This window comes from Centroberyx gerrardi, chromosome 7 (genome assembly GCF_048128805.1).
Source record: "Centroberyx gerrardi isolate f3 chromosome 7, fCenGer3.hap1.cur.20231027, whole genome shotgun sequence".
Lineage (NCBI taxonomy): Eukaryota > Metazoa > Chordata > Actinopteri > Beryciformes > Berycidae > Centroberyx > Centroberyx gerrardi.
This window is the reverse complement of record NC_136003.1, coordinates 17,035,602-17,049,744: the sequence shown is the minus strand read 5'-3', so window position 1 is coordinate 17,049,744 and position 14,143 is coordinate 17,035,602. Positions and strand designations below refer to the sequence as shown.

The window sequence follows — 14,143 nt, the reverse complement described above, 5'->3', positions numbered from 1 at the left end:
AATAATAATAATAATAATAATAATAATAATGGGTTCATATTGACACAAAAATATAATATTTTATGTGCAATGAAATCAAGAAACTTGTAGGTTAATCACTTAATTTTATTTGTATAACAGCAAGAAACAATAATAATAATAATAATAATAATAATAATAATGATAACAATAATGATAATAATAGTAATAATAATGACAACAAATGTTTCCAAGTGCTGTTAATAATATCCCAACACTGTTCAGAATTAGTCTTACCACTGTATGTTTCCTGCCGTCACAGAAGAATCACTGAACACCTATTTTGTAAACGTCTCTTATAAGAAGTGGCAGGCCTTCGTGCCCATATTTAGATGTACAGAAAGGGAGACGAAAAATTGTATCAGAATGATTAAATCAGTTGAGACAGGATTCAATCAAATTTATTGTCTACAGATGCACAAAACATTTTTATATACCCTCCGGCTTCAAGCTGTTATTTGAGGCAATTTTGACCATTTTTGAGTGAAGCAATTAATATTCAACCTCTCACCTTCATTGGACTACCTTTTCCGATTTAATTATGTCATTTGATTTGTGGCTGGATTTCAATGTGTGTAAACAGCTCTTCCTATAAAAATGCCCGTTCTTATATAATTCAACTATTGCGCTTAATCGTCTAAAGTCTAATGGCTGCTCCCTTTAGAGGAATCTCACCGGCGTTCAGTCTAATGCTTACTAAGAGCAATAGAGTAAGCATGTGTGGCAATAACTATACAATCTACTAAACTATACTATACTATACAAATTCAAATGTATAGCCATATTTGAACCGCAGTGTCGGTGATCTCAGACTTATTATACAAAATTAATTGAAAGATTGAAAGATTGAAGATTTGCCTGATATAGTTTCTGTGCAACTGCATTCTATTACAAGCGATGTTTAAGCACTAAGCTAATTTATCTGCGCTTTCAAACAAAGATTTTGTGCTTTTTCATGGACAGGCGTGCCATGCGTAAAATTAGAATTTAAGCCATAATGCGCAAAAGTCCAATTACGCACGGTATGGCACCGTAATGCACATAGAGATGATGAAAGGGCCTTTTTGTGACTCGATGCTGTGCAATATGTGAAATTGTAATGAAAATGTGTCGTTACAGGTTATGAAAAAGCCTTTTAAATAAGCGATTGCGAGCCTATGTTAAAGAGCTCATCTGTGCCTGAGGCCGAGTTTACTCGGGCCAGCGCTTCTCCAGCGTTTCCATGTCACGGATCCCCAAGTAGACGCACATTCGAGTAGACCATAGGCCCCCATTTAATAGGGTTTTGTCGCAGGGACCCCGATTTGAAAACAAATTTGGTAATTGTTGTTGCTGCTGATTTATTCATATATTCTATTTATTTTTAAATCATATTTATAGATGTATTTGTTTTGTAAAGCTGGGTTGTGCGTGGGAGGCAGTGATGACGGTGAAACCTGTGATTAGAATAGTCAATCTCATATATTCTCTCACTAGGATAATTTATAATCAATTTAATTATAGTGGAATTAAACTATTCCTCCTTTTGGTGGGGACCCCTGGACTCCCCTCAGGGACCCCTGGGGGTCCCCGGACCCCCCTTTGAGAGCCTCTGACTTTGGCTCTTCTACTTTGCCAGACATTCCTGTACAGCAGCCAGAGCAGCGGGGCTCCTCCCCTTCACTCAGCAACCCGGAGCACGTAGCAACAGCTGAGCCAATGTGCTCTACCACGATCCTTCCTACCGACTGCGGTGCCTGGCAACAGAAAAAGACGTGATGACGTCATCCCCACATCGCGTATTATGGGATGTGCGGAATTAAACAACCCGAAGAGGACACGGGAAAGCCAAAAACAAAAAATAACACAGGCAGAAACAGACGAGGTTCATGTAAACCATGGAGCTCTCGGCTGTTGGTGAGAGCGTCTTCGCAGCCGAGTCCATCATTAAACGCCGTATAAGACGGGTATTCGCTGCGTTTTTGTCCACAGGCTGTGTCTCTACCTATTACGCAACCATTTGTTTGTGCAGCGCCGAAAGGCAATCCGCTGATAACCTGAATCTATTACGGATCTTTTTTGCAGGGTCGCTGGGAATATCTTGTGAAATGGAAGGGTTGGTCTCAGAAGTGAGTATAATCGCCGAGGCTGTAAAGGACAGCGCTCCTGCCTGGCCGCTCGCACAACTGCAGCAGCTCAGAGTCTGTCGTTATATTTTGTTTGTATACATATACTCTGTCTACTGTTTCATAGCAGAGCCTACTGTATAGGCCAGGTCGGCTGTGCGCAACAGCACGGTTTGGAAAATGTGTGCGTATCAGCCCGCTGGGATGTAAAGTCACCACTAGCTTTAGCAATGGCTGAGTTCACAGTGCGTCACTGTCCGCTACGTAGTCGATAATTGCAGTGCACGAAGCGAGGCAGCTTTGATAAAAGTGTACCATGTGTCTGTTTAGGCGTGTGATGCGCTCCCCTTACGGCCCAGAACACCTCTCCCTCTTCATTATTTTGATGTAGGTACAGCACTTGGGAGCCGGAGGAAAACATTCTGGATGCACGTCTCTTTGCTGCCTTCGAGGAGAGGTGAGGGTTTGACAGCGCAGCAGTAGGCCTCTCTGCAGAAATGAGATGGCAGCACGCGTTCTGCTCCACAAAACTATTCATCATCATTCGTCTTTCAGTCTAGTTTTGAGTCTTAAAATCTTGTTTTTTCTTTGAACAAGTGAAAACAGAAACCTGCAAATGGCGATGATTTAATTTGTTTCCAATGCAAATCAACTTGTTTCAATTATTTTCTTGAATCAGGTCTTGATACTAGTGGAGAGACCTGCCTTGTTTCTCAATATATTGGCACTTGTTTCTAAAATATATATATGTAATCCTGAAACAATTAAACTGCGCTGGGAACAAGTGGGAATTCTCTCACACATTGGCAGATTTACCCACTTGCTAAGAAAATAAGATTTTTAAGACTAAATGGGACTAAATGAGAAATGACTTGTTAAGGCGGTCTTTGTTTTGCAGTGTGCTTATTCAAATGAGTGTTGTGGTGAATCTTTTAATGATATTTCATTCACCAGGGAACGCGAAAGGGAGCTGTTTGGGCCGAAAAAGAGGGGACCTAAACCCGAGACATTTCTTTTGAAGGTGAGTGAATGTTAATGACAGCTTTAACAGTTCTATAGTGGTTTGCATTCATTTCCTGTCATGGGGCATGCCATGTAACCTATGGCCCAAATGAATCATTTCCATGACATGAACAGCTAGGCAGCCATATCAGTTGTACATCTACTGGAGTGTCATTGAGTTGTTTTTGACGAGAGCTGTCTCTATACTTCGTTGCATTAATGAAGAGATTTAAAACTATTTGCTATTTCATGAGGTGAAAATTGTTTCATTGGAATAAGTGTAACCCGGCAGAAAATATAGATTTGTTTCTCCATCAAAGCAATTTTAAGGTAGTTTATCTTATCAAATACTAGCCTATCTTCTAGCGTTCTCAAGGTTTGATCATTTTTATATATTTTCAAAATAATTTAGGCTAATTGAAATTGTTGGTTATGATAAATGTATGTGCACATTCTGCAAGCATCCAGATAAAATAATGTAGACTCCTATGCCTCTGGTTGAAGCTTCAATTTTCCTCATTCTTTAATACAATTTTAAAATGACTGTATTACTTAACAAACAAAAAGCAGCTTTTGGGTGAAGCCTTGAAAGTCCAATGTACCCAAATAGATCCCCAGCTGCCTCTCTTAAACTATTAAATTCCCTCCAGAGACGACAGATTGTCATCTATAACTTATAACTGTTATTTTCTCTCTGTCTCCAGGCCAAAGTCAAAGCCAAAGCCAAGACATATGAATTCAGAAGAGAAGCTCCAAGGGGGATCCAGGTTTCCTATCCCATCCCGGAGCCTGTCATAACACCGAGGGCCCGGGAGGGCTTACGCACCGTCGTCCCCACTATCTTCCCACCGAGCGCGGTCAACAGAGGGGAATGTGTCCATGTCCGACCTCCAGAGCCAGAGAGGAGGCCCAGACCGGCTCCACCCGCCTCATTCACGCTCCAGGAATCCGCCAGTGTGCCCAAAAAGAGAGGGCGCAAGCCCAAGCAGATTTTACCTTATAATAAAGATCATGGGAACAGCCCGGCAGAGCCTGATAATAAGCGGAGCAGGCTACTGGAGGAGCCGGTGCCACACGGTCTGTCCAAAATGTCCCGACGTTTGCATCAGCACGGAGAGACGTCTGATCACAGCCTCATGCAGCTGACGAGGAGGTTTCAAGAGGAGACCACGATCACGCCCAAGTCGAGCCATGAGCAGAGACATATGGGGAGCGCGGGCCTGTCCCAAACTTCCGCACGCAATCCAGATGTGCGCAAGGCTAATCAGGGGGGGCACAGGACTAATTGCTTGACTAGGATGTCTATTCCTCGGCCCAGGCCGAAGCACTTGGCACAAAAGCACAACTGTCGGGCTGAGGAGTATTCTGGGCCCCGGGAACAACCTGCTGTCATCTCCAGACAGGCTGAGGCCAGTGAGTCATCCAAGCGACCAGACGCGTCCTGGACTCCGAGTCTCAGCAACTTGGATAACGTGACTGTGACAGATGTCACGACGAACTTCTTGACGGTCACCATCAGAGAGAGCAGCACGGACAAAGGCTTTTTCAGAGATAAAAGATGAGTACGTGCTTTTGATGTAGGGCAGAAGACTTAATATATGCCTATATATATTCATAATTGTTTAAGAAGCTACTAACTAACAAGCCTACCGTATTACTATATTTTTTCTATGTAACTCTCCGTGTACATACGAAATATTTAATACCCTGTTGAGCAAATTAAAAATCAGAGACATAACTTCTAATGGATATTTTGTTGTCTGTAACATTTGCAGTTTGTTTTCGCCTAAAAATTGTCAATATTACGCCCTCTACTTGTTTATAGTTTGCATCTAAATCCACAGAAGCCTTTTGTGTCATTGTTTACAGAAATAGTTGAAGCATATTATCATAAATAGCCTCCATTCTAGTCAAAACCTGCATTCCGTTGTCATTCATCTTAGCCATGTGAAATATTCCCACAGTCTGAACATGTGGGCTCATGCCACTCAACACAGTGACACAGTGTTCCCCGTTAGGGCAACACTGGAATTGGATATACGGATTGATATTTATTTTGGATTCATCCTCTGCTGAGCCTCATATAAAGCACAAAATGACACCGATGTTTGAAGATTATTTCCAGTCATCTTTTTACCCCCTCCATCACTCTTTGTTCGGACTTTTATTTATTTATTTATTGAGTGGGAGGTTCTTATAATAATTGCGTTGTTTTTTCATTTGAAAAACCCCTAGAAAAAACAAACAAACATTATTCAGCCTTTCTTGCATAATTATTAGGAATGTTTATTAGGTAGCAGGATCGTGCCACATCATCGAAATCATCACTTAACCGCGGGGTCAATATTAATTATCTTCAGTTGTTCTATATATCTTCTTCAAATCACAACATTTTTAATAGATCTATTAACAGAAATATTTTTTCCTGGGTTTCAACAGTATTCACTCTTCAGAATTGCAATATATAGGCTAGGCCTAAAATGTTTGATTAATCAAATTAGGCGGAGGGAGCTGTAGCCTTTTTTGGATCGATTTTAGTAGCCTATAGGTATTGATTATTGCACTGACACCCTGACTATTGCACTATATTAGATATCTATACCAGTGTTTCTCATCCAAAGTCACCATCCAAAAGTAGTAATGTGCCCAATAATTCCAGGATTGATTTTAGCAGTGATTTGGGCAACATAATGGACCTCCAATATGCATGTAGGCCTGCTATCATTGGGAAGAGTAACTTATTTAATTCAGACAAGCTTGCTTTTCATGTGAGGCTACTGTGGGCTGCAGATGAACACAGCCTATGGCATCTTTACACCATGAGTCCTCCGGCATTATACTGAGATGGCTATAGGGGATTTCACAGATAAAAACGGTGACCGTGACCTCACCGTTTCACCTCTGATAATGTAGGCCCGTTCTCAAGATCTCAAGAAGGAACTGAATTTGATTTTATGTGTTTTCATTCCAATCATCTTCAAGGAACAACAGAAGAGCTACACATCTTACATCATTAGACTTATAATGATATGACCCAGAACTGTTGAGTTACTAGACTGGGCCTAACTGATACACTTATAGGCCTAAATTGCCTGAAACTTAGGCCTAGTCTTATCTGTTTCATCATCACCATCATCATGATAATTATCATCATCATCATCGCCACCACCACCATGTTGTATGTGGTCAAATGATTTAACTTTGTAAAAAAGTGGAGAATTAAGTTAGAATTAGGCCCAAACCCGACTGCGAGACTGTTGCTTTATTCGCTACACTGATGAGCATGGAGCGAGTCTGCTTTGGCGGCTTTAATTTTATCAACCGTTCATCTGTTAATTATTTTAATATTTTGGTTACAGGCACCCCCTGAGCCATTTAACCGCTAAATGGACAGAGCGACATCTAGAGATGATGAGGCTTGTAAATTGTAAGCCCATGTCGGTCTGGGTCAAGGAGTCAAATTGCAAACAAAATGTTTGTGATTTGAAAGACGCAACGCTAGTCTCCTGCTTTTATTGTTGGTAGGCTATAGCTACCAATTATGTCCTTTGGAAAAGGTGAGGCTTTTGTTTAAGATCATATTGAGTCTCTGTAGCAACTTTGCATGGCTTGTATGATTTTTTTTCAACACTGAAAGTGCTGTCAGACCAGGGACAGTCTACATCACCTTGGTCCTCTGATAAAGCATTCAGGGTGCAGTGCGCCACTAAAAGGCGGCTCTTTTCCGCACAAAGCCTCCATTCATTTTGCTCTCCTCTCTCTCTGGGACACATGACCCAATCAGACCAACCAGTACCCCTGTAAAGGATCTCCATTTGGTTTCTGGCTCACCCATTTTAAATGAGAGACAGGATAGGGGCCATTGTAATATTAACCAACTTGCGGACTATCAAAACGTCAAAAGCTTTAACCCTGTCCAAACAGGGCATTGGGTATAGCAGAGGTGTTGGCACATGCCTAATACCTCAGTCTGAGTCCAAATTTGATCCTATAGTTTTTTCAATATAATGGAGAGCGAAGATCAAGCAATAATAATCACCAGAAATGTATTTGGAAGACATAGGCCTATCTAAAAACAATCACATAATGGAGCATTCAGGACCAACGTTGCCTCTAAGCCGCGCGTCTGTGCAAGATATTCTATGTGACCTACGTCTAATAATTTATCACATAGACCACATAATATCTTGTCAGTCATCATTGCTCCATTTGTCCCCCGGGCGTTTCGTTGAAATAAGCGGGTTTTCTAAGTTGTGATGGCAAATTATATTTGCCATACCTTCGGATTTAGTGAATTGACGCCCCTGCAGAGCAGCAAAGGCTTTTCCTGCAGCTGAGAAAACATCTGGCCAAATTCTCCATATGAGTGTAATTTACTCAACGACATACCCATCAAAAACCTCAAGCCTTTGATCTGATGCTGCCTAAGGGAATATACGCAGGCCTTGAAAAGCAGCCATCACCGCTCTGGTTACGGCCCATAGACTTTACCTCCACAAGATGTCGCCACCAACATGAACTTGAATTAGTGCCAAATTATTTTGCACAGGGACCTTGATTAAAATTGAGTAGGCTAAAACTGCCCATCCTTAGTAGATTAATCATTGCTGAAAGCCATGTAACGCATTCCAGGTCCTATTCATCTCCGATATTAGCGGCTGATGAGTTATATTCCCACTGTCTGTTTTCGGGCCAGTATAGCCTGAAGCCTACATTTTAGCTTCCAGATGTGAGCTCATTGTGCGCTGCGTCAACCTGCCACTAGATGAAGCTCAAGCACAGAAAGTGTGTTGGTTTTGGGTCAATGAATTAATTATTTCATTTTCCTGAAAAGATTGTACCTCCCTACACATACATAAAACTAATGTTTTTCATTCCGTTTTTATTTTGTATTTTTTTAAATGATTTTAAATAATTTTGAATTGATCTTGTGATGAAGAATATTCGTATTGCATAGTTGGATATAGTATAGAAGTAGGCTATGGAGTAGTAATAGTTGGCCTACATGTCGGGCTTTTGGGTTTAGTCAGTTTGATTTTTATTTTTTTATTTTTATTTTTTTACTTTTCCTAATAAGACTTTGTTGTATCTCGGCTTTAATGAAACACCATGTTATTGCACGTTTATTTTAGAGAGGCAAAAATATTAAATTAGGCCTACTGAAAACTAAAATTTAAAAAAAGACTAAAATGCTGAGAACTTGAGTTAAATAAAGTATAATAAACTGCCTCTTATAGAGTAGAGGAAGGGCGTTGTAGTTTCACTGGCCGGAATAGGCTCACTGATGTTAACAGATGGCTGAAGGCTTTCAAACGGATTGTCTCTTTAGAGAGCAAAGACAAAGACCTGCAGAGACCAGCAGTCTCCAACAACTGGATCCGTCCTAATTAGCAAAATCTGAATTTTACACAAATAGTGGACTGAAAGAGAGAATGAGGGCGGGGGGGCAGAGAGAGCGAGAGAGGGAGCGAGAGAGAGAGAGAGAGAGAGAGAAAGAGAGAGAGAGAGAGAGAGAGAGAGAGAGAGAGAGAGAGAGAGAGAGAGAGAGAGAGAGAGAGAGAGAGAGAGGTGTAGGCTACACCAAATGAAGCGCCTCATGTCTTTTATTCCTGAAGCTGAATCACAGCATTGTGGTGCTGCAGCACTTCTTTCTAACTTCTTCTACTGAGACACTGTACTTTTCAAGTCATGTGTTGTCGTCAATTTGAGTTTAGATTTCTATCTTCTTGTGGTTGAGATGTCGCCAAATGGGATTATTTCGATTTCTATACTGGCTCTTCAGTTATGGCACTGTGCGGCTGATCTATGCAACTGGACCGGAAGGTGAGGAACGTCTTTTGAAACGAAATTCAAAATTAAATTCAACACCCATGATTATGAAATAGATTATGGTAGACAGATTAAATTATTATTATTATTATTTTAAAGGCTAATGTAGCCCATTTTAAAGGCATACAGACAGTTTTCTTCTCATTCACCTACATCTTACCCTATAATACAATAAAATTGTCTAATTGTCTATGCATTATTCTTTATTTGAATTTTGGAATAAGGTGAAACCTCTTTGATATTGCTGACTTATTAATCAGTCGTCTTTCCCCGTTGGATGCAGCGGTTTGGGTGCGGATGGGGACTCCAGGACGGTGCTTCAGGTGCGGCTGCGCTGCACAGAGGGCTCAGTGCGGTGGGTTTACCCGGGCCAGGGCCTCAGGGTGGTGCTGGAGCCCAACCTGTCCTACGCCCAGCGCACCACCGTGTGCATCAAACCGTCCCGCACGTTCCGCGGAGCCAGTGTGTACATCGAACGCGCCGGAGAGCTCGAGCTGCTGATGACGGATGGCGGGCGGCCGGAGCAGGTGTTCTGTTTCCGGGCAGATGGGCCACAGAGGCCCGCTATCTACCTCCAGGCCAGCCCGCAGAGCTATGTGAGCCGACCCATGGTGGGCTTCAGATATGAGCTGCTGGGGAACAGGAGTGCTGCGCCCAACCTGGGACACAGTGGGCTGCAGAGTGAGTATGCCAGTCTATTTTGGGGCACGAAGAACAATCTCAAATCAAGCCTTTTACATTTAAAAACACCTGAGGCTATATTTATAAATGCAAGTTTAATTAAAACCTATCCATTGGTGCATTTTGCCTATTCCTAGTCGCATGATAAAATAAGTATTCATATTGTTCTATTCATTGTAGGCTATTTATATTCATATAATAGAATGTGAGACTTTGCACCTGTAGTTTAATTGACCAATCCTGTGGTTAGGGGCCACTTGCTAGTCTCAGACTAATAGTCGGTTATCTAATTAAAGGCAAACCCCAAGCATGCAGAGTGGAGCGGGCAGCTGCTGGCCAGCCGTGTGTTTTGTCTGTCTGTCTGGTGTCCGGCGGGGACAAAGCAGGGAGCAGAGAGCAGACCGCAGGGCGGCCGGGGGGCTCCGGCCCACAGGGGCTTCAATTGAGACGGCAAATATTTTGCAGATTCCGCAAATGCCTCGTCATTGTGCATGCGTGTTTGTTAGCATTTATGTAGGCTATGTGTGCGGGCCCGTCTCAATGTGGTGATGTCATTCTATGTCCAGTGATAATAGCCAGCTGCGCTCTCTGTCTGTCTGGTTTATCGCGTCTCTGTATTGACACACTGGCGGGGTTGTGGAGGAGAATGTGAGTGTTGACTTCTGCAGTCTTCGCACTGGCATGGGGCCTTTCAATTTGGCCGATACAATAGGAGTCAAACATGGGGGTCAAGATAGTCAAGGTTTTTGATCTGGAGTTGGTGTGGTGGGCAGAGCAATGAATGGAGCATGAACACATGAGCAGCATTCCTTCATCTGACCCTTGGTTTGATCTGAGGAGAGAGTTGAATGGAGCTGGTATGTGTGTCAGATTATAAGTAAGTGAAGTGGTAGGGTGGAGAAGTGACACCCATCCATCAATCAGTCTGTCTCAGTCTACAGCTCTCAACATAATGCTTTGGACTGTGTATGGTTTGATAGACCTATCATAGATCTGAAATCTGTCCAGCTAAAGATGCCAGACAAAAGGATTTGATAAGGTTTTAATCAACTAAACTTTTACTCAGTTGGCTTTAATGACAAAGTATTTTCTCATTTTCTTTTCTAATTTTCTCTACCCACAGCTTCATGCCGGCCCTGCAATGACACAGAACTCCTCATGGCCATCTGCAACAGTGACTTTGGTGGGTATTCATAATGACAAACTATTATCTCCACATCTATTGCTATTTAAATCCACTTAAAGCCCCATTTAATCCCCACTAAGACATATTGGAGCTTTCATGCCCATTACCTATCCTTAATGTCCTGGTTTGGTTCGTGACTGTTTGTTCACAAAGCAATGTAAAGTGAGCTGGTAGCCGAATGGTGAGATACTGAAGGAGAAACTTTGTGGAGCTGCTCAATGGCAAACAGTAGAAGACTGTGGTTGTATGGGATATAAATATATAAATGTTTCTGGGTATAAACCTTTCCAAAAGTGTGAAGCAGAATGGTGCTGAAAAAGAGCATACATGCACAGCAAATCTTCCCTGAGTAAATAAAGGTTAAAAAAAAAAATGTATGGTCCGATCCATTCCCAGAAAGCAGCTCTGTTTGCTGGGCGGAGGGGGCCCAACAGATGTGGGGGGCTGAGGCTGCATAATGGGAGGGGCATGTGCTTTAGACGGCAACAGAGCAGAAGCAATGGGTCCATTGAGCCCAACTCCATTTAGAGCTTGATTCCCGTGCCCTAATCTCACAAATCGCCATCTTCGATTTTTTGATGAGGGAAAGTAGCTGACCAGTGAAAGTGTAAATGGCCACAGAGGGACAAAAAAAGGGTGCAACTCTTTTTTGTCACGGAGGAAAAGAGAAAGTGGGGGATGTGGAAGAAACTTTTGGAGGGAACTTTGAATCTCTACAGACAATTATGATCAACTATGCATCACAGAATTGTTCATTTTATTTCCTTGACAGTTTGAAATGTATAACTGGACTAATAGAGATTCTGCTGGTTGTTCCTTCCAGTGGTTCGTGGCTACATCAAGAATGTGTCCCATGACCCGGAGCGACAGTCCTCACTGGTGGAGGTGTCGGGCGGGAGGGTGTACTGGCAGCGTAGCGGGGTGTTCGAGCAAGAAGAGGGCACCGTGGGGGCATCCAGGTCCGTCTCCTCTTGGCACGGACACATCCATACGCTCCTGCAGTGCCATGTGAAGCCTGGGGGCGGGGAGTTTCTTTTCACAGGGTCAGAACACTTCGGGGAAGCTTGGCTAGGGTGTGCCCCCCGATACAAAGACTTCCTGTCTGTCTACAAGACGGCCCGGGCGGCACGTCGGAATTCCTGTGACTTCCCTTTGGACTGAGGAAGCGTCTTGTACTACTTTTAGCATTACTGAGCTCTACATTCGGTTCGGGGCAGTCTTTACCCACAGGGACCCTCTGCCCTAAGTTTTTTCTGTAGCTGGCACTGTGGGGGCCCAGTTGAGTTGTCATGGCAATGGGACTGTGCCATCAAGGTGGCACCCGACATCAGGGACCAGCTGGGACAAAGCTGTTGAAGCGCTGGTGAAAAACACATTATAAGGACCAGAACAGAGGCCCAGCTGAGCGAGCAGGGCCTCCTGCACTGGTGCCTCCCCAGTGGGAAGAGGCTTAGAGAGGGCCGGCCTTTGTTTGTCCCGTCACTGCCCACGGTCCTGGGGGACTGAAAAGGGGTTGGGTTGCTGCTCTCTCTTTGTGCTCCTCCCCACACCAACCGCTGTTCACTTTGCTGGCTCTGTGTGACAATTGCCCTCTGAACTGTGGCGGGAGGGAATCAAGTGGCTAGATTAAAGCTGCCAATTCATAATCGTGGAGAATTTTTGACTCAATTTGTCACAGTGAATAGGCTTGTAGGCTACATATTTGATTGTAAAGTTATTTTTATTGTGAGTCATTTCTGTTTGGTTTTGTATCACTTAGGTCCACTACAGGGTATGAACAATGCTAAAGTTTGAACGCATCTCTGCTTTGTCTATTTATATATACAGTAGACTACATATGCATATGCTATTTTCTTATGAAAAAAGACCTTTGAATGAAATGTTTTTGTGTATCCAAATAAGGATTATCATTTGTCATTGTTGGCTATAAAATGTCTATAAGACAAAATATCTTATTTGATGTATTGAAGAACCCATTGTAATAGTACTAACATTTTTTGGCATTTATTCAAAGGATGTTTTGTTAAATAGTTCTTCTTGTAAGAAATAGACATTTGATAGTGAATACATGTTAAAACTGAGTAAAATCTTGGTTTTGTTGTTTTTAAAAATTGTTTTTTCTCTACACTGTTTCATCAATTCAGTTTTTATGGTGCAATCAATTTATAGAACCAAACATTTTCTTGGAATTGTTTATTTAATTGCAATTCAACAACCCGATCATACTTTATCCGGGGATTATAAGAAATGTTAGAGCCAAGAGACGGATGACCCTGATTGTTGGTGAAAGCAGAGGCAGGGGACTTGGTGGACGTTGCCCCCCCCCACCCCCCCCCACCCCTCCCCTCCCCTCCTGGGTGAGGCTTGTCCTCCCTGTTGCATTGTGGCGAGCTAAGAGACACAGCCAGAGTCTGCTGGGATAGTGAATAAAGGAGCTTATTTTTCCTTGCCATATTATAAATTAGAAAGATCTCAGGTCTCTGTCTCTTTTATCAGCCAGATTTGATATGTTAACCTTATTTTCTCAAGCTTGCTAGAATAGGGAACAACCCTAATTTAAAAATCACACATTTCCCCAATTTGATTTACCTGATTATCTTAGTTGTAATAGCCTCCTATCTTACAGGCTGTTTTTATACAGAAGATGCATAGTTGGTATGTGGACATACAGTATGTGGCATATAACATGAAGACCAGCTACATTTGGAAGTTATTGTTGTCAGGCACAAATGTATGATTCAGAACAAGGCTATTTCAGCAACACATTAAATATAAAAATAACATTTTGATAATTGATAGTTCTTTATTTTAACATGGAATCTAGCCAGTTAATCTAGCTGTGAGTGATGAAGTGTTTAGAACTGAATTGAGCTCATGAACAGTGGATCAAAATCTGAATTTCATGAGGCCCTCCAATTCACAAGCATCTGAATGCACTGGCCCTGTATGGCCCTGTGCTCCTTTTGATGCGTGGTATGGTAGAGGCTTAAACAGAACTTACACCCCCATCCCCATCATATCCTGCATAATCTCTGGTTTATGAGGAGAATGGGATTTAGATCCAAGTGTCCTACAAGCTTACTTTGGCCTTTTTCCTTCTGCATCCCATCTTTTCCTTCTAATCAGCGTCTTATGATAATAGGATAGCCCTACCATAAAATGATATACAAATGCGCCTTAGATGGCCAAAGCAATGAGCAGGCTGAATCAGACTTTTCTTTTGAGTGGTGTGGCCCCTGCATCACAGCCCAAGGAGATGAATGGACAGATGTGAGGCCCCAAAGCCTGGGGTTCCTCCCCTCGCCCCTCCCAGAAGAGGGGA

The 14,143-nt window shown here is 42.5% G+C and overlaps 2 protein-coding genes across 2 annotated transcripts; both read left to right on the top strand.

Moving 5' to 3' along the window:
• The first annotated feature begins 1,799 nt into the window (after positions 1–1,799).
• Positions 1,800–4,870, top strand: cbx8a (chromobox homolog 8a (Pc class homolog, Drosophila)). The gene is made up of 5 exons (XM_071921224.2): positions 1,800–1,964; positions 2,083–2,126; positions 2,515–2,580; positions 3,078–3,144; positions 3,830–4,870. The coding sequence occupies exons 1-5, from the start codon at positions 1,896–1,898 to the stop codon at positions 4,685–4,687; spliced, it is 1,104 nt and encodes a 367-aa protein (XP_071777325.2). The 5' UTR covers positions 1,800–1,895; the 3' UTR covers positions 4,688–4,870.
• Positions 4,871–8,655: 3,785 nt separating this feature from the next.
• Positions 8,656–12,785, top strand: LOC139928635 (meteorin-like protein). Its single transcript, XM_071921251.2, has 4 exons — positions 8,656–8,948; positions 9,238–9,635; positions 10,759–10,818; positions 11,645–12,785. The coding sequence occupies exons 1-4, from the start codon at positions 8,863–8,865 to the stop codon at positions 11,980–11,982; spliced, it is 882 nt and encodes a 293-aa protein (XP_071777352.2). The 5' UTR covers positions 8,656–8,862; the 3' UTR covers positions 11,983–12,785.
• Positions 12,786–14,143: the final 1,358 nt, after the last annotated feature.

What these genes read in the sequence shown, in the direction of transcription:
- cbx8a (XM_071921224.2), top strand. Translation starts at nt 1,896, where the DNA reads ATGGAGCTCTCGGCTGTTGGTGAGAGCGTCTTCGCAGCCGAGTCCATC. An exon ending in TGGAAGGGTTGGTCTCAGAA is followed by an intron (nt 2,127 to 2,514) that starts GTGAGTATAATC and finishes ATTTTGATGTAG; the next exon opens with GTACAGCACTTGGGAGCCGG. An exon ending in CCGAGACATTTCTTTTGAAG is followed by an intron (nt 3,145 to 3,829) that starts GTGAGTGAATGT and finishes CTCTGTCTCCAG; the next exon opens with GCCAAAGTCAAAGCCAAAGC.
- LOC139928635 (XM_071921251.2), top strand. Translation starts at nt 8,863, where the DNA reads ATGTCGCCAAATGGGATTATTTCGATTTCTATACTGGCTCTTCAGTTA. An exon ending in CTATGCAACTGGACCGGAAG is followed by an intron (nt 8,949 to 9,237) that starts GTGAGGAACGTC and finishes CGTTGGATGCAG; the next exon opens with CGGTTTGGGTGCGGATGGGG. An exon ending in CATCTGCAACAGTGACTTTG is followed by an intron (nt 10,819 to 11,644) that starts GTGGGTATTCAT and finishes TGTTCCTTCCAG; the next exon opens with TGGTTCGTGGCTACATCAAG.